The following is a 24,055-nucleotide window of genomic DNA, read 5'->3' as shown; positions in this document are numbered from 1 at the left end:
AACTGCCAGCAAAAATCTCCTGGGTGTTATAGATCGATGCAAGTCATGGCACCAGTCATCTGCAAAGTTGGATGGGAATGACAGATATCAGTCATAAATAAAGAGATGGAATTGATCATATCTGTGTTACAGTATGTAGTTCAGTGGTCAAAGGAGGAGATGTCCTAAAATGTTTGTTAAATGAAAAGAAAGGTTTGTTCCTTCCTTTTCTCTTCTCTTTTTTTCTCTCCTCTTGGTTGTCTTTGGCCGGTGTAAGTAAACCCCTCCCTAATGCCATAGTAGTACTGTCTGAGGCTTCCCTTGGTTTTGGCGTGGTATGAGTCACAATAACCATTTAAAAGGCTTTCCCATTAACCAGAAACTCCTTTGCAACTCTGTGCGTTTTTAAAACTTGGCCACTCTAGTTCCCTTAGTGTTAGAGGTGTGGGAAACGCATGTCATGTTGCTGTCCTGCTGCTGTTTTGTCCTGGTGCTGGTTCTACCCGTTCCATGTTCCACGGCACCCACAGTCATTCCTGAGGGAGACTGGTCCTCTCCTGCGCCACAGAGTGACCTGAAGCTCGCCACAGTAAGTGCATAATTGAATGGGCTTGATTACAGATATTTGGAATGGACTGCATGTTGCACAATAATACCCTATATGCTGATTTGAAAACAAATCCTTTTGTGAATGACATTCCATCTAAGTTCCACGGGACAAAACTGTCTCTTAATGTGAGTGGGATATGGAGATGATCTTTTTATCCATTTGTGTTTTGCGTGGGTGGGGTGGGGTGGGGTGGGGGGGGGTAAATAACGGGCATGCCTCTGAGTCTTGGCAGCAATTATACCATCCGATTTTAGATTTGACCAAGCCACCTAATTTATTCTGTGGCAACATCTGTATCTCCTGTCTCGCTCACTTAGTGTGTCTATGTTTTTAGTCCTTTGGTGCTAAATGTATTAAGCCAGGCATGAATGGGAGCTATACATATTTTGCTTCCATTCTGTTTGCTGTAGGATAAAATGTTTAGATAAACTAGGAAGGCTCATAACTTAAAACATAAAAGCTTGACATTGTGTTCTCCAAGTATATTAGTGTGAGTGTATAGTTAAATTGTTCACATTGACACATAATTGCCTCTGATATGATACCGTATTGTAAAGTATACAATCTGCATATTAAGTTGACATATCTAGACCCTTCACCACCTTCATAACCTGTTTTTAAAAGTATTCCATGGGGCAATATAGTTCAAGATTCCAGATTCAATAGGTTTTGTTTGTCAATCACTCATACAAGTACTGAATGTGCAGTGAAGTGTTGGTGTGACATGCTCCACAGACTGTGCTGACAATATATGTAAAAGCACGATAATAAACCTCGGCATAGGTGGAAAAGTAAAAACTTTAACAGCAATAAAAATAAAATAAAAAGATTATAATGGAGAATAATCTGGCATATACAGGCTATACTGTACATACATGCAGCCAAACATTTTGCATACTGTATAGTGCAAGGTTTAGTCTTCAATCACTCAACTTGGGCTGTCATGATTACACATTTAAGGTGACGATACATTTTCACTCAAATCATTGCGATCAATGATTTAATTGTGTGTTTGGCGTTGAACATTGGAACATCTGGGGAAAAACATCTGTTTGCCTTTAGGCTTCATAATGAAAAATTGCACAAATAAGTCAAATATACAAAGAAATTATTCACATTTAATAATTGTATAGATGTAAAAATAGCAGAAATAGCAGATCTAAATGCTTACAACGCGTGACGCGTTGTAAGCATTTAGATCAGCTATTTCTGCTTTTTTAATATACGAAAATGGGTGAACATATTTCAACCTGGAAACGATAATTGCGATTATCTCAAATAATTGCGATTAGACGGTTATGTAATAATTGTGACAGGCCTAACACTCGACGTGATGAAGGACCTTGAATGTTTCCACACAGGAATATCTCCAGCAGTACTACAACCTGAAGAAAGAGCCTTTCGGACGCAGGAAAAGGAGCTGGCCCTCGTTTACCTCCAAGGTCAAGGACATGCAGCAGTTCTTTGGGCTGAACTCCACGGGTACGCTGGACCCAGAAACGCTGGATATGATGCAGAGTCCTCGCTGTGGGGTCCCCGACGTGGAGGAATACAACCTCAGCCAGGGAACGCGATGGAACAAGAACGTCATCACATACAGGTAACCAGTGGTGTAAAGTAACTAAGTACATGTAGCCTACTCAAGTAATGTATTTAAGTACACATTTGAGGAATCTTTACTTTACTGGAGTATTTTCAATTTTCAGTACTTTTGCTTTTACTCCACTAACATCTCAGAGACAAATATTGTACTTTTATTCCACTACATTTATTTGAAAACTTTAGTTACTTTTCAGATATAAGTTATGATATTATGAAACATACATTAACCACTTAAGCCCTATTTTATACATAGGCTACTTGAAAATAGCCGATCTACAAGCTCACAACGCGTCGAGCTTGTAGATCTGCTATTTTCAAACATTTTAGTACTTTTACTTTTGGTACTTTAAGTACATTTTGATGCCAATACTTTTGTACTTTTACTCAAGTCAATTTTGAATTCCGGACTTTTACTTGTAACAGAGTAGGCCTACTTCTACATTACAGTGCTGATACTTTTACTTAAGCAAAACGTTTGAGAACTTTCTCCACCACTGGCCACAGCTAGCCTATGCTGAATTATTCACAATGTAACATGCAGTGTGCTGTGCTTTGCTGTGTCAGCATCGGTAGGTACACCAGAGACTTACCTCGCAGCACTGTGGACTCTCTGGTTGCGGCAGCCCTCGGTGTTTGGGCGAGGGCCAGCGGTCTGACGTTTGTCAGGTCATACACCCGCAACGCTGACATCATGGTGGACTTTGTCACCTATGGTGAGTACAGTAGCCTACCTCCTGCTTTGATTTAAAGGAGTGGATTGATTCATTTTGTAGGCATTTCATTTCTGTTTGATTGTTTTCCAAGCTGATACATTAAAATGTGGTTGGCACTTTTAGCCACAGTACCTTGCAGTATTACTGTACACTTGTGACACTGATGGTCACAGGCAGTGGCGTAAAGTAACTAAGTACATTTACTCAAGTACTGTACTTTATGAGGTGCTTTTACTTTACTGGAGTATTTCCAATTTTCAGTACTTTTACTTCTACACCACTACATTTGAATATTATATGTTTACTCCACACAATTATTTGAAAACTTTAGCTACTAGTTATTTTGAGTATTACAAAACATATATTACCTGTATAAATTTCAGCCATTTGAAAATAGCCGCTCTACAAGCTCACAATGCGACACATTGTGAGATTGTAGATCGGCTATTTTTTATACATTTGAAAACATGTGAAATGGGACATTCTGCATAATGAGTACTTTCTACTTTTGGTACTTTAAGAACATTTTGATACCAATACTTTTGTATTTTTACTCAAGTCAATTTTGAGATTCCGAACTTTTAATTGTAACAGATATGTCTACATTGCAGTATTGATACTTTTACTTAAGTAAAAAATGTGAGTACTTTTTCCACCCCTGGTAACAGGTGGTAGTGGCCATTTGATGATAGTGGACAGACACGTTTCATACAAAAGTGCATCAAACATAACAATGAAGGAAACAAAATGTTCATCATAAACCATAGTACACGTACGGCAGCATGCGCAGGCCCCAGTGGAAATCATACCCATCATTATGGTAGTGTTAGTGCGAAGCCCTAACCACTGAGCACAGTACATTGGTGAGGTAAGCAGAGGGCTTTATTTTGGTATAATCAGTGGTGTAGAGTAACTAAGTACATACACTCAAGTAAGTACAAATTTGAGGAATCTTTACTTTACTGGAGTATTTTCAATTTGAAGTACTTTTAGTTACTCCACTACATCTCAGAGACAATTATTGTACTTTTACTCCACTACAATTATTTGAAAACTTTAGTTACTAGACTTTGTAGATATCAATTATTACATTATAAAACATACATTAACCACTTCAGCCCTATTTTATACATAGGATATTTGAAAATAGCCGATCTACAAGCTTGTAGATCTGCTATTTTCAAACATTTTAGTACCTTTACTTTTGGGTACTTTTGATTGATTGATTGAATATTTTATTAGGTAAAAACAGCACAGTTACATTTAAAATACTTGATCTAAAAGGTCCGTTCAAAAAAGTCCTTGCGGTCTTGTTTCCATTGAGGTCCTTGGTATCCTTTAAGTATATTTTGATGCCAATACTTTGTACTTTTACTCAAGCACCCTTTGAACACTGGACTTTTACTTGTAACAGAGTATTTCTGCATTCCTGTGGTATTGATAGTTTTACTTAAGTAAAACATTTGAGTACTTGTAACAAGTTGTCATGCATGTGGTTTACTGTTTTCTCTGTTACCTCTGTTTTACTCTGTTCTGATTGGATCATATGAAGCACATGGTGACATGTACCCATTCGATGGGCCCAGAGGCACTCTGGCACATGCTTACGGTCCAGGAGAGGGCACTGGTGGGGACACACATTTTGATGACTCTGAGCTCTGGGCCGCTGGAGGAAAGGGTACTGTGGAAACCATTTATACATTAATAAACTGTATGGAATTCTTTGGACACCTGGAGGTGACATGAAATAATGCAATAGTCTAGATTAAAACTATGCCAATACACATAATTGAAAAATTATTTGTTCACTTTTATAGCCAACCTAGTTTTCTGCTTTGTGCAGAGTTAAACAACGGTTACTAAGCCCAAATGAAAGGGCAGAGAGAGGAGTGAGTCTAAGGCATTACTCGTACCAAATGTCTTTTAAGGTGATTTATTTTACTAATAACACATACAATACATTTAGGTAAATAGGTAATAAAACCTGGTAAGAGAGAAAACAAGCACAGAACATTCACAGTATTAAGATATGACTTCATCCCATTATGAACACATCAAACATACAATCATTTACAATGCTTTACTTACTATTGACTTTCCACTCTCTTCCAGATGATCAATGGGTCACTCAAGAACCCATATTCGAGGGACAACCCATGGCATAGTTACTTATTAGAATCTGAGTCTCTGTTCTGAGACCTTCCTAATTTATAAACTTCTCACACAAGGTCCGCCTCTAGCAACAGGAAGTTCCGGTTACCCACAAAGCCTTGCGATTCCTTGCCATTTCCTGTCACAGTGGAGCCAGACTGCATTATGCAGTCAAATCAGTTGCTTTGTTCTTACACAAAGCTTTTGTCTCTTATCTACAACCCTACCCCCGCCGGAATGTAGGGCTTCCTTTGAAGCTCAGGAGCACAGCAGGGAGCCTGCCTCTGCCCACTCTGTACCACTAGGCTCACCTCAAACAGTACATGTTTGCTAACTCCTGCAGGACAATAAAAGCACATTGCTGTTGCACCAATAATAATACACAGTTATCTTTCATAATCATGGATTATTCCACACCTGCCACCTGTGATAACTGAACCATGTTCAGTTCTCTCACAACCAACCTCTACTACCACCATTCACTGTGAGCTTTTTTGGCTTCTTAAATCATGGCTTAGGTCAGTAATTGGCGAAAGTATGGCGGAAAAGTTCGATTTCATCTCTGTAAACTGCTCTGATCCCACACTCATACAGGTTACATTCTCAACACAATTTTCACACATTGTCTTTAAGTGGCTCTAAACCCATATTTTGGAATAATTTACAGTTCAACTTAACTTTCTCAATTTGTCATTTTCAAACTTTTAGGAATTCAAATTGTTTTGGAAAACTTTTCTTCTCCCACTTTTTTCCCTAGTAAGTCAATGTCCTATTTAGGGCATGTTGCCATGACAATTGACATAGTAACTTGGTTAAAGATTTTAAAATGGCTGATCTACAATCTTACCTTTAAGAAACTTCACTCTGCATTTAAACTTCTAGCCCACATCCCAAAATGCTTTTTATACAATCAACAAATTAGCAATTCAAAAAGGCCTGATTACTCAGATCATGAGTTAACATCAGTTAAGAATAATTTTGTTGCATGGAAGAACCTTCCAAATTATTGTTGCATTTTGACTTAGTGGCATATTGTCGGCAGTAAATTAATACATTTCATTATGCAAGTTATTTCTTCTGGTAATATCGTAAACACTACAAATGATACATTCATTTACACAATATCTCTCGAAATTCCTAAATAAACAGTCGCTCAAATAAGACATTTCGATTTTTTAGACACCACGTTGGCATCTTTTTCGCTTATTGTCCGCACTGCGTACCACTGTCCACAGCTAATAACTGGATAGACCTGTTAGTCAAGCCTATTGCAAAGGCCTAAACCCTTGTCTAGCCAGTCACAGCTGCCATGCCGCTTTCTCATGGACCTTTCCATCTGCACTGCTCCCTTACTCTGAGGGTGGCAGTGCAAATGTCAGTTCGTTCGCCAGCGTCACTTTGCTGGCACCACCAGCCACCAGTGGAACTGCTTTTTTAGCAACATCCAACTGGGGGCTCTTCTCGGCCGCTGCCAAGAAAGAGCGTGGGGCTTTGCTCCACCTGGTGGCCCTCTTCCCCTCCTTCGAGGGTGGAGAAGGGATTGTTAGTGTATCTTTAATCTTCACCTTTTTTCTTCTAGTTATTCCAGCCCCACCAGGACGAAGCATTCTCTTTGCCTGGATCCTGGCGGTAAGAACTGAAATGACCTGACGTAGCACTCCGCCCCTCTCTTTCCGAGCGGGCGCTCGCAGGGACCACACCCACTCAGACTTCCTTCTGAGTGGTTTTGGGGGTGCTGGGTAGGCGCCCAGCCCCCGATCTCGGACAGACCCGACTGGTCTGCTTTCGGCCTTCTGCCTGCCACCTTTGTGAGACAGGGGCTTGGAGCAAACGCCACCCTTGACAGGCCTGACTGGTCTGCTTTCGGCCTTCTGCCTGCCACCTTTGTGAGACAGGGGCTTGGAGCAAACGCCACCCTTGACAGGCCTGACTGGTCTGCTTTGGGCCATCTGCCTGCCACCTTTCTTAGACGGGCCCTTGGAGCGAACGCCACCCTTGCCAGGCGACTCGGATCCCTTCTTCTTGAACGCCACCGGTCCGCTGGTAGCTGGTCCCCTGCCGGCGGCGACGTCCGTTGCAGCAGTGGCGTCCACTGACGCCCTCGCCGGCTCCTCTCCTGGTTCAGCGACCTCCAGTGACTGGCTCCCCTCTGCGTCGATGGGATTGGTGAAGACTTTCACCGCCGTGGCGACGTCCATTGAAGCTGCCTTCCTGGCGGTCTGCTCATCTGCGACGTTGGCTCCCTCTGGACCCTCCCCGGCGTGGTCTCCTCCCTCTTCAGCGTGGAATGGGGTCTCCCCTGCAGCTTCTCTCGCTTCTCTCGCGATCTCCAGTGGCACCTCCCCCACCGCCGATGGCTCCTCTCCGCCGGCCGTCACGACCTCCTCGGCGCCTTCCCTGCGTGTCGTGATGAGGAGATATCCCTCCGCCGCGTTGTCCATCGAAGCTGCTCTCTCGATCTCCAGTGACTGGTTCTCCGCAGTTACTTCCTCAGGATTGACCTCCTTCTCCGCGTGGTCCCTCGGAGCAGCGTGGAAAGGGGTCTCTGCCTCCCTCGGAGCGTGGAAAGGGGTCCCTGCCTCCCTCGGAGCAGCGTGGAAAGGGGTCTCTGCGTTGTCCCTTGCAGTAGTGATGCCATCTGGTTTCACTCTGAGGACTGCTGGCCCAGCTGATCCATCTGTAGGTGTGACATTCCTACCCCCCTCTGCAGCGTGGTCTGCTTCCCCCGGTCCAGCTCCATCGATCACCAGTGGCACCTTTGCAGCTGCTCTCTCGATCGCAGCGTGGAATGGGGTCTCTCCTGGTTCAGTGACCTCCAGTCGCTGGCACCCCTCTGTGTTGAGTGGGTCCGTGGAGACCTCCGTCGTGAAGAGTGGGTTGGAAGCGACGTCCTCCCCAACCCCCTCTCCAGTTACTACCGGCTCTGCTGCTTTCTCTGTGGGGTCAGACATTAGTTCCTCCCCCACAGCAGGGGGATGTTCACTCACTGGGGGCTGTGTGAAGTGGGACCCTCTCTCATCCTGGAGTGATCTCTCCACCTCAACCCAGACCAGCTTCAATGTCTCGATATACTCTAGGACACAGGCATCCAGTATCCTGCAGATCTCAGATGAATCCTTGCCAACTTCTTCTAGTATGGCGATAGAACTAGTAGCAATCTCAAGGAATCTAGCTAAATCGGCTTTTAGCTCCCTTCCCGCTGCACCTATCTCATTTGTTGATAGATAACTAACAATATAGAGTGTGTACTCTGCTGCCATCTCAAAGTCTGACTGCGCTTCCCACACCCTTTCCACTAAATCAGCTAAATCTGCCATTTTCCCCCTTTTACCTTGCCTTCTTGGCTTATAGGACTTTAGGTATAGGCTTTTTCAGTTAGTCTAAATTCAATAGGCTCTGACAGCAATCGTCAGTTATTTTTAGCAAGTAACAGTGTTGTTTCAGCCTTTAGCTATATAACAACAATAATTAATTAACACTGTGTTTAACCTGTAAAATAGCACCCACCCTATCAGCATTCCACGCAAGAAGCCTTTTAATGGTCTACTTACATTAGTTAATTTTGTTAATTAATACTGGATAGGATATATTTTGCTCTACCAATGTACATTCTAGTATTTAACCCACAATGATTACCATTGATCCCCTGTTCTTGTACACTAATCATCTAGTTACTCACAGTATCAGTCTATCATAAAGTCTGGTTAAACAGTGTATTACACTGGCAGAATCCTCCCCCAACCCTTATCAGTAAACAAAGGGGGGACAGACTTTCTGTCTCCCAGGTAAACAAAGAGAATGCTAATTGTATTTCCCCACCACCCAGGTCAGGGGCAACAATCACCTCTCTGTCAATAATGGCAGTTAGCTAGCAGCTAGCACTAATATGCTAGACAATAGAACTGCTTAGCTTAGCTAGCCACGCTAAAGGTAGCTCTCAGGTCGGATGGCTTTAGCTTCTAACCTTCTCTGGTACGCTAATCAAACTCTTAGCGGTAGCCTGGCTACAAAACCTGTGGTTAGCTTCTAGCTTTTCCCTCAGCTCCTTATCCTTAGCTCAGACAATAGAATCTGTTAGCACGCAGCATCCTCAAATCTACAGTCTTTTCTCCACAGTTTTCGCAAACTGTAGGGCTTTGTTCATAGCACCTGGTTGAGTCTCTCCCCGGTAGGCTTCTCGTAGGCCTGTACAGTATTCAATGCCTCGGTCCTTGCGTCACGCTGTAGGCCGCCGGCTCTGTCCTCTCTCGCCTCCGTGGATTCGATGACTCTCTTTTGTGCTGTAACTTTTGGAGACTTTTTGTCCCACACCGACTCTTTTCGGCGCTGATTTCCACTCTAACATTAGTTCATTACGCCAGTGTTAGTGCTGATAACCTATTTTAACCTGTCCCATAACCAGGTCTAATAGATACTTTATTTTGTTACAACTCACTTCTCATCTTAAAGAGACAGTGCGTCTTTACTCCTAAGGCTATAGGAGATTTTTATGCTATGTTATCTCACTAGATAACACACATTAAATCCAGCCTCTAATGGTTTTCACCATCAGACTATTGGCAGGATCATACAATTATGTGATCCGCTTACAGGACTGACCTAATACCTTTCTAGAATCACATAGGCTCCAAGGGTTCATAATTGTTTTAATTACTCTGTAACACTCAATTACTATGTAATTTTACTTTAATTACTGCGTAACACTTAAACTCGAAAGATAATCTAGTAGTTTAATGACTTGGTAATTTGACTTTAATTACTGCGTAACACTTAAACTCGAAAGATAATCTAGTAGTTTAATGACTTGGTAATTTCTTTAATTACTGCGTAACACTTAAACTCGAAAGAAATCTAGTAGTTTAATGACTAGGTAATTAATACTTAAACTCTGAAGGCCTTATTAAAAACCAGCATAGTTTAATAAATGCGTAATTAAACGCTTTAAACTCAGTAAAGCCTCCCACAGAGGCATTAATAGTTTAATAACTCTGTAATAAGCGGAGTTCACACACAGTGTCATTCGCTTATTAACTCTAAGATGCCCCCCACGAGGACACTACAGCCTTATTACCGTGTAACAAGCAGAGTTCCAATTACTAAACTCAGATAAGTTTCCCTGAGACTATCAATAGTTTATTACTGTGTTATACCACGTATAACACGGTTAATCAATTTAAACTCATAGATGTCTCTCTTAAGAGACACTACAGTTTAATCACTTAAACTCTAGCTAATCTCCTCCGGAGATTACGGTAGTTTAATTACTGCGTAATTTAACGCTTAAACCCTAAAGAAATCCCCTCCGGGGATTACAGTAGTTTTATTACTGTTCACTTTTATAGCCAACCTAGTTTTCTGCTTTGTGCAGAGTTAAACAACGGTTACTAAGCCCAAATGAAAGGGCAGAGAGAGGAGTGAGTCTAAGGCATTACTCGTACCAAATGTCTTTTAAGGTGATTTATTTTACTAATAACACATACAATACATTTAGGTAAATAGGTAATAAAACCTGGTAAGAGAGAAAACAAGCACAGAACATTCACAGTATTAAGATATGACTTCATCCCATTATGAACACATCAAACATACAATCATTTACAATGCTTTACTTACTATTGACTTTCCACTCTCTTCCAGATGATCAATGGGTCACTCAAGAACCCATATTCGAGGGACAACCCATGGCATAGTTACTTATTAGAATCTGAGTCTCTGTTCTGAGACCTTCCTAATTTATAAACTTCTCACACAAGGTCCGCCTCTAGCAACAGGAAGTTCCGGTTACCCACAAAGCCTTGCGATTCCTTGCCATTTCCTGTCACAGTGGAGCCCGACTGCATTATGCAGTCAAATCAGTTGCTTTGTTCTTACACAAAGCTTTTGTCTCTTATCTACAACCCTACCCCCGCCGGAATGTAGGGCTTCCTTTGAAGCTCAGGAGCACAGCAGGGAGCCTGCCTCTGCCCACTCTGTACCACTAGGCTCACCTCAAACAGTACATGTTTGCTAACTCCTGCAGGACAATAAAAGCACATTGCTGTTGCACCAATAATAATACACAGTTATCTTTCATAATCATGGATTATTCCACATTATTCTATAGTAAACAGTGCCCTAGAATTAGCATTCAATACCATACAAGCATAAAAGCATGCTTTACTTATTCAAAGACAAAGTCATGTGAAATCTGAATTGTTGTTCATAAGAGAAGCATGTTTATGCATCAGCGCTGAAATGTATTTTTAATATCCAGCATTTTCTTTGTACTATTGCAGGATTCAACCTGTATGTGGTCGCCGCCCATGAATTCGGTCATGCTTTGGGGTTAAAACACTCCAGGAACCCAGAGTCACTGATGTATCCAACATATACATCATCTAGTCCACTCAACATACTCTCCAGAGAGGATGTAGCAAGTATCAATGCACTTTATGGTAAATATTTTTTATTTGATATAATAATATAAGCTGGTTTCTAATGATACAATCTTACAGATTAGACATATTGTAGGTAGGCCTACAGTATGGCAACATCCTCCAATAGTATACAAAAACTGAACTTCATTTAAGTCTTACATTTAGTTAGCAAACGCTTGTGAGTCTTCCCTCAAGTTCTACTGACAAGTCTTGCCCAGTGTTGATTTTGTCGACTAAAACTATGACAAAAAATGTCTGTCGACTACCTTTTTTCACTGACGAAAACGAAATAAAAACAAAATAAAAACTAAGCTATGATGACTAAAACTATGATCAATTTTGTCAACAAATAAAAACTAGACTAAAATGTTTGGGAGGGACTAGAAGAGAAGAGATCCAGGACAAGTCATCATGGGTGGGTGTCACAGACCGAAAATAGTTGATCTACAAGCTTGTAGATCGGATTCTCTCATTCAGCTAAGTGAAAATCATTTCGATGCCATCAAGGCCTGCCAAAAATAGATTTTAGTTTATCAACTGCAGATTTAGTCGACTAAAATCGTATGATAATTGACTAAAACTAAAACATTTCAGGTGACTAAAATATGACTAAAACTAAACCGATTTTTTTTCCAAAATACTATGACTAAAACTATATCAAAGTTTGCTGTCAAAATCAACATGGTCTTGCCAACCAGATGAAAAGATGAAGGGGAAAAACATCTGAAAGCATGCATTTTGCAATTAGACATGACTAACTTTTTAGCTTGTTACTTTTAACCTGTCCCCTGCTAGCATGTCAGTCGGTGCTGAGCTTCAAAGCTAGAATTCACATTCAAGGTGCAATATAAATTATCATACAACTTCACACAGATGTAGCACTATACTCAAACACTGACGATCACCCCTTAAAGACAAGGCTTGCTATTGATGGATAAAGTTGACATTTGTTGTGTTTGAAAGCAAAGTGAAGCAGAACCAGGGACATAAGTGTGCACTGCTATTCTCTCAGGTCCAAACAGACGCCGGCCTCAGTACAGCTGGAACACTCAGTACAACCCCAGGTTGTCAGGCTCTCTCTTTCCTCCTCGTCTGATGAGGAACAAATGTGACCCAGACATGTCCTTTGATGCCGTGTCGACCGTGGGCGATGCCACCTTCTTTTTCAGAGAAAGGTAACCTTGTGATAATCAATCGATCAATCAATCAACCGGCGGTCTCTCTGGTAGGAGACACAAAGAGTCTCCTTTGTGTCTCCTACCGGATACATTATACATCTTTCCGCCGGTCGTCAAATTATTGGCTTAAGAATGCGACAAAAACAAAAACGAATCTCCATGAATTTAATGCTTTGTGGGGGTTGAAATTGATAGAAAAACTAGATAAAGTGCTCCTCGGAGCACAGGTCTCCAGCAGGTCAGGTACGTTAATGTGGCCTCCTGGTGGCGCTATAATAGGCCAATGTGAAAATGGTGCTACTTTTTCCACCACTGGCAGTAACAATAGCATGATGAAACGTTGGTCACTTCCAGAAGACACTGACATGCACTGTTTTTCTTCTGTAACTATCTCATCAGGTATCTATGGATCAAACATAACAAGCAACAAGACATCAAAGAAGGTCCCATCACCAACTTTATGCCTAAGATTGAAACCAACATCGACGCTGCCTTCTGGGTCCCACGCAGATCCACCGCTTACCTCATCCACGGTACAGCCAGTTGAAAACCTTCTGCTCCATACAGTCGCAGCATTAAATTGTTTCATGTAAAATGTATGGATATACTGTGAAGGTTGTCAGGATAACAGGGACCCACATTTTATTCACAAAACCAAGTCGTGTAACTGTAAATATATCAAGATACCAACAGGGCCTCTCTGTGTGGAGTTTGCATGTTCTCCCCGTGTCCCCTTGGGTAGTACTAGGTAGCCTGGTAAACCCTCCCTCCGGAAATCTCATTTCTATTTGATTCCTGGAGTGAGTCTGGCCTGATCCGCCTTTCTGCAATATTGGCTGTGCTGGAGTTGGGCGGGAGTAATACCGTTGACTGACAACCCCTTCAGCCAATGATAATTTTTCCCCTTCAGCCAATCAGCAGTTCACCAGTCTTAATGTGACGCAACGGGACTTTTGAGACAGCCATGCCCAAAATGGGTTGCCTTATTCGGATACATGGGTGTCACTGCCCGCCCCTACCGGTTCTCTAAATTTTTATTTTTAAATAGGCTTTGTCATGATTAATTGACCACATATATGAAGTTAAACAACTAAATTCTATCCAAACGATATCTTATAAGTAAATTACGTGCCTCAAAATAGAAGTTAGAGAGCTTTTTAAAGTAAAAAAATAGCGGAGAATATAGTGGACAAGAAAAAGATGGCTGCCGTTCGTGTTTTGGGCTCACTCGAACTCGCTACCTGATTGGCCAACGTAAGCTGTCAATCACAGAACAATGAGCGACGACGCTGATAGGCTCGTCCGTTTGGCATACACAGCCAATATTGCAGAAAGGCGGATCAGGCCAGACTCACTCCTGAAATCAAATGGAAATGAGATTTCCGGAGGGAGGGTTTACCAGGCTAAGTACTAGGTACCCTCACAAAAAACATGCAGTAATCCTGGTCTCTATACTGCCTCCCCCTGGTCAGCCGGGGCACCTGATGGAGGGGAAAGGAACTGGTTGGAATAACGTGTTCCTTCCACACATTACGTCCTACCGGGGAAACTCCCTCCTGTCAGGTTATAAGAAGCGGCCTGCTCACTCCTTCCACTCCAAAGATTTTTTACAAAAGAGAAAAAATAGAATAGTATTCGATCTTAACTCTGAGCAGTGGTGGAAAGTAACTAAGTACAATTACGTAAGTACTGTACAATTTTGAAGTATTTTTACTTTACTGGGGTATTTCCAGTTTTCAATACTTTTACTTCTATTCCACTACACCCCAGAGGCAAATATTGTACTTTTACTCCACTACAATTATTTGGAAACTTTAGTTACTAGTAACTTTTTTGTTTTTGAAAATAGCCGATCTGCAAGCTCACAATGCGTTGCGACACATTATGAGATTGTAGATTTGCTATTTTCAAAGATTTGTATACCTTTTATACATTTGAAAACTTGTGAAAAGGGACATTCTGCATAATGAGTATACCTTCTACTTTTGGTACTTCAAGTACATTTTGATGCCAATAATTTTGTACTTTTACTCAAGTAAATTTTGATTACCGGACTTTTACCTGTAACAGAGTATTTCTACACTGCAGTATTGATACTTTTACTTAAGTAAAAAATGTGGGTACTTTTTCCACCACCTGTGTACCTCTAACATGTCAAACATGTGGTTCATGTGTCGTGACAGAATCCATGTACTGGACAGTGAAAGGCTCTCTTGTAAAGGGGAAGCCCAAGCCTCTCACCAACTTTGGCTTCCCCACCTGGGTGCAGGACGTGGATGCAGCGGTGCACATCGTGCAGACAGGACGCACCTTGTTCTTCATCCATGACATTTACTGGAGGTAAGACAACGGTTCAAATGAATGAACTCACAGAGAGAGAGAGAGACACGGTAAATTGCTAAATGGAATTCACCCGTTATGGCAGTGATTGTCAACCTGCCGGCCGGGGGCCCACTGGTGGGCCATGAGGTTACTGCAAGTGCGCCCCCCCAAATAACTGGCAAAACACTAAGAAATACTGATTTGTGGAGAAGGATGAGAATTGAAAAAATATATAAATGTCATGGTATTTATTTCTTTAAAACCTTGAAAAACAAATAGCAACTTGGTCTCTATACTGCCTCCCCCTGGTCAGCCGGGGCGCCTGATGGAGGGGAAAGGAACTGGTTGGAATAACGCGTTCCTTCCACGTGCTACGTCCTACCGGGGAAACTCCGATAAGAAGCAGCCTGCTCACTCCTCATGCGTTGAAGGAAGCATGAGCTCAGTTTGGGGCTCTCCCCAGGCTGGCAGAGGGAGAGTAGCGCCCAGGATTACAAGCTTAGGCATTGGCGCTGGGTGAAAAATGGGTTACAAAATCGTAAATTTAGATTTAAAAAAAAGAAGAAAAAAATAGCGACTTTGGCATTGTTCCAAGCAGGAACATAATTCAATTCATTGATCATTAGAATAAAAATGCTCTGAAAATGCACGCAGCCCACCCAACTGACCATGTGCGTGGTCAGTTGGGTGCGCCGCAAACGCTTTCAAGGTTTTACAAGTGGACACTGAGCCAGAAACGGTTGTAAACCACTGCATTATAGGATTTCCCTGCATGTACTGCATAGCCATTTGAGTGCACAGGAGGTTTTGGTTTACTTGGGAAAAGTTGGAAGTATGGCTCTCAGTCTCCAAAGATTCTTTAAGTGTGTATGTACTGAATGCAAGTTGCACCCTGAGGTGGGGTGGGTTAGGGAATTCCATCTGCAGTTCTGCACACACACAAACGCACGCACACACACACACACACACACACACACACACACACACACACACACACACACACACACACACACACACACACACACACACACACACACACACACACACACACACACACACACACACACACACACACACATCTGGAATCAGTCCAGCATCATACTATGGTAACATAATAATAACTTTATTTATATAGCACCTTTCAAAAACAAAGTGATTTACAATAACAACAGTTAAATCAGACATTAATTGCATAAACAGTACAACAACTCATAATCTAAGAAAAAGCTGTGCGATAGAGGTGAGTTTTTAGAGGAGATTTGAAAGAGGTCACTGAGTTTGCCTGTCTGCGGTCCACAGGCAGTGAGTTCCACAGCCGAATGGCAAAAGCCTGGTCGCCCTTTGTGACAAGGCGAGACTTTGGTACCGTCAATAAGGCCCTGCTGGATGATCTCAGGCAGCGGCATGGCTTATAAGGAGTTAAAAGATCACATATATACTCAGGAGCCGCACCATTTAGGGCTTTAAAAACAAGCAGTAACATCTTAAAATCAATTCTAAAACTCACAGGTAACCAATGAAAGGCCACAAGGACTGGTGTAATGTGCTCACCTCTCTTTGTGTGGGTCAGGAGCCTAGCAGCTGCGTTTTGTATCAGTTGCAGTCTTTGAATATTTTGGTTACTATCCCCTGAATAAAGTGCATTACAATAGTCAAGTCTGGAGGAGATAAAAGCATGGACATCGTATCTCACACTTGCTTGTGATCTTCCACTATAGAAAAAAGAGCAATGAACTAATGCTTTGAAGATGGTGTAAAACATGAATTTAATTGATTCAGAAACTGTGTTACTCTAAAAGTTAAATTGTTATTTTACCGTAAAGATTATCAAATTAAGATATATATATTTTTATATATAATTGTTCACTGGCATATCTTTGACAATAATTATTGCACATAACTGTGTTGTGTGACCACTTCTCAAAAAATACTTCACTTTTTTGATGTGGCCACATTGACAGTAACTATGAACACATTTATTTTTCTAAGTTTAGTTTACTAGGTTACAGTTTGTAATTACTTGTGATACCCATTGTTTATGTTATGGCTTTAGTTTCAATGAAAACAGAAGAGTCATGGATGTCGGTTACCCAAAATACATCAGTGAGGACTTCCCAGGACTCAACACTACAATAAGTGCAGCACTTCAAAAAGATGGTGAGACATTTTCATGTTTTTAGTTGTTCTTGTATTTTATTTCCACAGAATAAGTATTGTTTAATTTGTGTTGGTTGTTAAATAGATACAATTGGAGGATGCCATTCGATAAATATGTGTTATGGTAAAATAATGGCAATTCATTACAATATCTCAAGGTCACAAGGACTTTGCAGTTGCCAGCAATTATTTGGACACATTTGAGTGTTAACTTTTTGGTGGATATCTTATTGTCTCCGCCAGGCCGAAGGCATGGCGAGAGAGTATGTTTTGCCCCCTGTCCGTCCGTGTGTCCTGTCCGTCCGCGAGCAGCTAATCTCCGACACCGTTGGCCCGGTCCCTGCGAAACTGTGCACACACACTCCCTGGATTCCAATTCAGAACCTCTGCAAATTTTTCACATGGGCCTGTTATAGCGCCACCAGGAGGCTGATTTGTGCAAAACCCATTGTTTTTTCCGTTAAATTTTCATATTTCCACTAGGCCGAGGAAGAAATGCCACTTGAACATTTTCAAATCAACCGCATGGTCGCGCTATAATATAACAGGCCGATTTGGGTTTTTAACTATAAATGCACCGATCTGCATTATGCACGCACACTCCCTAGAGGCCAAGGAAAAACATCTGCCCTGCATTTTTCACTTTTGCCTTTTATAGCGCCACCAGTAACCCGACTTATGTAAAACAATTTTTTTGATATTAAGCCTTCAGATTCTATCCAAATTTCACGCACATCGGTACACATGATCTCTATAGTCATGTGATCAAGATGGATCTGTTTGATTTTTCATATTCCATCCTCATTGGCTAACATTGACATCTAAAGTCCGATTGCGGTGGAACTTCGCACGCAGATTAGCACTATGTTGAAGAACACATGCCACCCTTTTAACATTGCCCTATTACAGCACCACCAGTGTGTGTGTGTGCGCTTGCGCACAGGGTGTGTGTGATGCGTCATGTGCAGTAGTGCGTAGAAGTACTTGTAGTCAGTGCATGTTGTGTGTTGCATGTTGCATGTTGCTCCTGCTTGCTACTCTCTGCTTTCAGCTACTGCCACCGGCTAGCCCTCCTAGCGGGGGTGAAAAGAGGAGCCGAGTGCGTAAGCCTCCTCCTGCCGGTACACAGCCTCTCCACCACCAAGACTCCTGCAGTGCCTCCACATGGCCACACACGGATACTGGGTTCCGCGAGGTCCCAGGCTAATCTGTAGGGGATCTCGGAGTAGCAGTGGACCCCAGAGGCACGACGTGCAGGCCCACCGGTGTGTGGACACGCCCTGGCGTCTGCCAACCACTGTCCCAGCTAAGGGTTAAAATGCATGGGCAGATGGGGCTCATAGCCTTGGATGGCAACCTGTCTAGGAGAAGGTAACTCTGAATTAAAACCGGGACTGCGAGGAGTCCCCACAGTCCGCTATCAGCATAGTAAAGCCAACCATGGAGTACAAAGTCATCCCAAATCCTATACTTCCAGCGGCGGGAGTCCGCAGGAACATCGCGGCGGTCGGTGGTGCTGGTCCTCCTTCTGGAGGACACCATGACGACAAGACCTCAAACCCTGGGATTGCCCCAGGGAGGGTCCTGTCTGATCACAGCACCCCGTCCAATGCACTCATGCGTTGTCGGAGACCATTCGTAATGGGAACCTTCAATGCATGCACAGCAAGAGAAGAAGCGAGGCTGATAGAACTAGCACACTGTGCTGAGGAATGGGGAGTGGAGATCCTGGGGATCCAGGAACACAGGAGAGTGCACACTGACGACCGGATCGTGTACCGCAGAGTGGAGAGAAGCATGTTCATCTCTGCATCAGCGTGGCGAAACGAGGCCCAGGCCGCAACAGGCGGTGTAGGGTTAATGCTGGGTTCTCGGGTGCGTAAGGCTCTCCGTTGGGTTCACTACCACACCAACAGGATCCTGATCGCAGAGTTTTCGGGCAATCCAGTAACAACAGTGATAGTCGTGTACTCGCCCACCAACGTGGCACCACCTAAGGACGTGGAGGAGTTCTTTGAGGACCTGGTAACAGCGGTCCGAGACGTCCCAGCCCACAACTTCCTGGCAATCCTTGGGGACTTCAACGCAAGGCTTGGACCAGAGGACACACCCTTCCCTTACCACGACTCTACTAACCGCAATGGCGCCTACCTCACTGCCTTCCTCACAGAACACGAGCTACTGGCGGCAAATACCATCTTCCGGAAGAGGATAGGAAAGAGGTGGACCTTCCGAGATAGAGCCACTGGTACGCTGAGACAGTTGGATTACATCCTTGTGAGGAAGAAGTGGAAGAACTCCATTATGAATGCAGAACCATACTCCACATTCAGTACTGTGGGCTCAGACCACCGAGTGGTCTCAATGAAGGTGCGTCTGAGCCTCAGGGCCCCCAAACCAAGCCCCAGGATCCGGTATAACTGGAAAGCGCTCTCCAGCGACCCTGGCCTCCAAACCAGGTACACAGAGGAGGTGAGGAAGCGATTCCAGCAGCTGGATATGGGAGCGGATCCCAGCAGCGAATACATGCGTTTCGTTGCTGCCAACGAGGAGGCGACTAAACTGTGTGTGCCCATGATGGAGAGAGTCCGTACTTCCCTGCGATCCAAGCACCCAGGGGTGGTAGCGGCACGGCGGAAGATGGAGGAAGCCCGTCTCATATTTGAGAAGGAGCCAACTGTGGAGAGACGTATGGAGCTGAATGAAGCCAAGCATCTTCTGTTCAACACATACGACACCATCAAAGGGGAGGAGCTGATGGAGAAAGTGCAGAGAGTGCAGGAAGCGCAGGGTGACCAGAAATATGGAGAGGCCTGGAGGGTCATCAACGAGATGACTGGGAGGAAGAGGACCAAGGAGGGACAGCTCAAGGGACACAGCCCTGAGGAGAGGGTAAAGACCTGGTTCAGCCACTTCCAGAGGCTGCTGGGAGAGTCGCCAGAAGCAGTTGCGGAAGATGTGCCGCCAGTCCTCCCGGACCTGGAAATCGATGATGGTCCCTTCACGCCTGGGGAGCTCGGAAAGTCCCGGTCCAGATGGCATTCCCCCAGAGGTCCTGAAGAACTGTGATCTCGACGACATCATTCTAGAGTTCTGTAACCTTGCCCTGTTGCATCGGCTGCCTGACATGTGGTCTCTGTCAAACATCATCCCAGTGCCCAAATCCGGGGACCTCTCAAAGCCGGACAACTACCGAGGCATCAGTCTGACATGCATCATTGCTAAGGCTTACAACCGCATGATCCGATCCACCGAGGCATGATGGTGAAGATCCTGAAGGCATACCGGATTCCTCCCAACCTACTCCGAGCAATAGAGTCCATGTACGCAGGAACAAGGGCCAAGGTGGTGACCCCAGACGGCAACAGCGAGGAGTTTGACATCCTGGCTGGGGTTATGCAAGGGGATACACTAGCCCCCTTTCTCTTCATTATAGTCCTCGATTATGCGCTCAGGAAAGCAATCAGTGGGCGAGAGCAGGAACTTGGCTTCACACTAACGCCAAGGAAGTCGAGGCGACACCCCGCAGTGGTCCTCACAGACCTTGACTATGCGGATGACATCAGTTTGCTCTCTGACAACGTGGAACAAGCACAAGAACTACTGAACAGGGTATAGCTAGAGTGCGCCAAGGTCGGCCTCAGGCTAAACGCCAAGAAAACTGAGGTCCTCACCTACAACGTTCCACCAGAACATCAACCTCTGACTACAGCAGGAGGCACTGTGCTGAAAGAAGTCGAGGACTTCAAATACCTGGGCTCATGGGTCAACTCAACTGAGAAAGATCTTAAAGTGAGGACTGATAGTCCATGAGCCAGAGCCCCAAAATTGAGCAATGATTATCGAAAGAGTGGGCAAAAACAAACCTATATTAAATTGTTCATAGGGTCAGTACGAGTAAATAAATATATGATAACCTCTCCACAGGACCAGCTTTTTCATGGTTATCACACATTTTGTAATTTTCCCCATACGTACATGACAGGTGAAAAAATGACAAAATTTAAAAAAGAGTTATCATAATGAAACTTCCTGAGTTGATTACTTACATGAAGACAATGATTTATCGTATTACAAGTTTTCTGAAATTGTATATTTAAATATGCAAATTAGGCATTAGGAAAATATGCCCAAATTTGCATAACTTTCCAGAATCAACATTGGAACATTGGACAAAGCCAGAGTCAACATACTTATTTCATTTTGTTAAGATGTTGGAGTCAAAGGTTTTTAACGAGGGAATATTCAATATCTGGCTAAATTTTGGGGCTCTGGCTCATGGACTAAATGCCTAATTTGCATATTTAAATATACAATTTCAGAAAACTTGTAATACGATAAATCATTGTCTTCATGTAAGTAATCAACTCAGGAAGTTTCATTATGATAACTCTTTTTTAAATTTTGTCATTTTTTTCACCTGTCATGTACATATGGGGAAAATGACAAAATGTGTGATAACCATGAAAAAGCTGCTCCTGTGGAGAGGTTATCATATATTTATTTACTCGTATTGACCCTATGAACAATTTAATATAGGTTTGGTTTTGCCCACTCTTTCGATAATGAAATCTTGTCTGGCTCATGGACTATGAATGGCATGACCAGTGTATGGAACTCCAATCTCCCCCGCCAAATCAAACTCAGCTTCTTCTACGCGACAGTAGAGTCCGTTCTTCTCTATGGCAGTGAATGCTGGACCCTGAAACCAGCCCTTGAGAAGTCCCTGGACGGGTGCTACACCAGGATGCTGCGTGCAGTGCTTAACATCAGCAAGAGTGCGCATGTTACCAACAGAATCCTGTATGAGGGAATACCAAGGGTGAGCGAGAAGATTGCTGTAAGGAGAATGAGACTAGCAGGACACTGCCAAAGGCACCGAGAGCTGCCAGCCAGCAAACTGGTGCTGTGGGAACCAACACATGGGCACCGGTCAAGAGGACGCCCCACACTAACATATGTGGACACGCTCAAGAAGGATGCAGGAGCCCATAGCACCAATGAGCTGGCCAGATGTATGGAGAGTCGGGATGACTGGAAGCAACGATGGAGGGCTCGTCTGAGGACGACCTAGAGACCAGGAGGCAGATTTTTGCAACACTTTTCTTTTTTATATTACTCCTACAAATTTTGTCCAAACATCATGCAAATCGGTACACATTATCTCTACAGTCAAGTGAGCAAGATGGTTTTGTCCGCTTTTTTATATTCCATCCTGATTGGCGAATTCCAAACATTGCTGGCCCACAATAACCTTCCTGACCTGAGGACTCCGAAGAGCACTTTTTCGAGTTTTGAAATGAAGTCTTTCCATCAGTTTTTTAAAACACATTTAATGTTAAAAATGGTAGTTTCCCAAAACAGTCGGGTCAAATGTGTTCAACACCATCCACATAATACAGCTGGAGTTGACAGACTGGTCCATGTTGGTTTAGTTAAGTGAATGGAGCAATCTTGTCAGCCAACAAACTGTCTACACCTTCAGGGTCTTTTGCAACATAAATACACTAGCTGTCACGGGTATAAGAATGCTAATTCACAGACATGCAGCATCATGTGTTTGGCACTGGGGTTGTTCAAGGACCTGAGCTTTACTCACTCATCTTATTTCATGAACCTCATATACTGTATGTGGTAAGTTTAATAGCAAAATGAACACTTTATACTTCTATGATGTCTGGATATAATTGAGTGAAATGAAAGTTCTTTCAAATCAATTATTTTTGGCGAATGACACCGCTGCGACAACGTATAGATAAAGCTTCAAGCTGTTTCTATAGCTATTATCATCATCAGTGGTGTAAAGTAACTAAGTACATTTACTCAAGTACTGTACTTACAATTTTGAGGTACTTTTATTTTACTGGAGTATTTCCAATTGTCTATACTTTTACTTCTACTCCACTACATCTCAGAGGCAAATATTGTTTTACTCTTTTACTCCACTACAATTATTTGAAAGCTTTTGTTACTAGTTACTTTGCAGATATAAATTATTTATTTTATACCTCGGCTATTTTCAAACATTTTTGTGCTTTTACTTTTCGTACTTTAAGTATATTTGATACCAATACTTTTGTACTTTTACTCGAGTAAATTTTGAATTCCGTAAATTTTGAATTCCGGCCGAACTTTTACTTGTAACATAGTACTTCTACATTGCAGTATTGATACTTTTACTCAAGTAAAACATTTGAGTACCACCACTGATCATCATCATCATCATCATCATCATCATCATCATCATCAACAACAACAACATAATTTCTACTGACACTGTGCAACAACACCATTCAGACACCAGAAAATACCACATAATAAAAAAATCTTGATATATTTAACACTCTGTAAAACTCCTGAAGATTTGAATTTTGTCATCCTAGGTTTTATCTTCTTCTTTGTCGGACCACAAGTCTTCAAATACGACTACACCCAGCAGCACGTGGTGGGAGTTGAGAAAACAAACACCTGGCTGGGATGTTGAAATCCTGCTTCCATAAAGAGTGTCGAGGAAATGCGCCAATAAACTTGATTATAGCACTAAAAAAAAAAAAAAACATTGTGTGAAGTGTTCCAAGCCTTATTTATCATTAAAATATTTTATTTATCAGAACCACTGTGGCCATCATTTTGTCCAAATAAAGGATCTAGAAAAGCTTTTAGCAAGCTTATGTGTGGTTTTGATATTTAGACCACTGTAAAATGCTCCGAGCACAGTTGTCTGATGTCTGTGGTGAGTTTATATGAATTCCTTTGATCTGCAGTAATATACTGTGCATCATCACTGTGGTGGTGATGCACGGTATATGATGACTAGACAATAGTTTTCCCACGCTACACATGCAAAACAGTTTTAGAATTAAAACAAAATGCAGCAACAAACAGTATCTACAAACACAGCAGTTTGCATTACATTTCACACCATAA

General features: G+C 42.7%; 1 protein-coding gene across 2 annotated transcripts; it reads left to right on the top strand.

The window, feature by feature from the left end:
* Nucleotides 1–378: 378 nt before the first annotated feature.
* On the top strand, nt 379–23,739 carry mmp20b (matrix metallopeptidase 20b (enamelysin)). 2 transcript variants are annotated; one of them, XM_080428348.1, is made up of 10 exons: nt 379–568; nt 1,951–2,189; nt 2,765–2,904; nt 4,457–4,582; nt 11,331–11,489; nt 12,484–12,646; nt 13,049–13,182; nt 14,833–14,989; nt 17,025–17,128; nt 23,512–23,739. In XM_080428348.1, exons 1-10 carry the CDS (start codon nt 440–442, stop codon nt 23,610–23,612), a joined length of 1,452 nt encoding a protein of 483 aa, XP_080284474.1. In that variant the 5' UTR covers nt 379–439; the 3' UTR covers nt 23,613–23,739. The 2 variants fall into 2 exon arrangements, with proteins under 2 accessions (XP_080284474.1, XP_080284473.1); XM_080428347.1 differs by having other exon boundaries at nt 2,756–2,904.
* The last annotated feature ends 316 nt before the right edge of the window (nt 23,740–24,055 follow it).

The sequence above is a fragment of the Gymnoscopelus braueri genome, assembly GCF_963280865.1.
Source record: "Gymnoscopelus braueri genome assembly, chromosome: 5".
In the NCBI taxonomy this organism is placed as follows: domain Eukaryota; kingdom Metazoa; phylum Chordata; class Actinopteri; order Myctophiformes; family Myctophidae; genus Gymnoscopelus; species Gymnoscopelus braueri.
Note: the sequence above shows the minus strand (reverse complement) of the source record. Positions and strands in the feature narration are given on the sequence as shown.

Excerpts from the sequence above, each read along its gene's own strand:
- mmp20b (XM_080428347.1), top strand. The coding sequence starts at position 440 with ATGTTGCTGTCCTGCTGCTGTTTTGTCCTGGTGCTGGTTCTACCCGTT. Across the intron at positions 569-1,950 it reads GTGACCTGAAGCTCGCCACA|GAATATCTCCAGCAGTACTA; the intron begins GTAAGTGCATAA and ends GTTTCCACACAG. Across the intron at positions 4,583-11,330 it reads CTGGGCCGCTGGAGGAAAGG|GATTCAACCTGTATGTGGTC; the intron begins GTACTGTGGAAA and ends GTACTATTGCAG.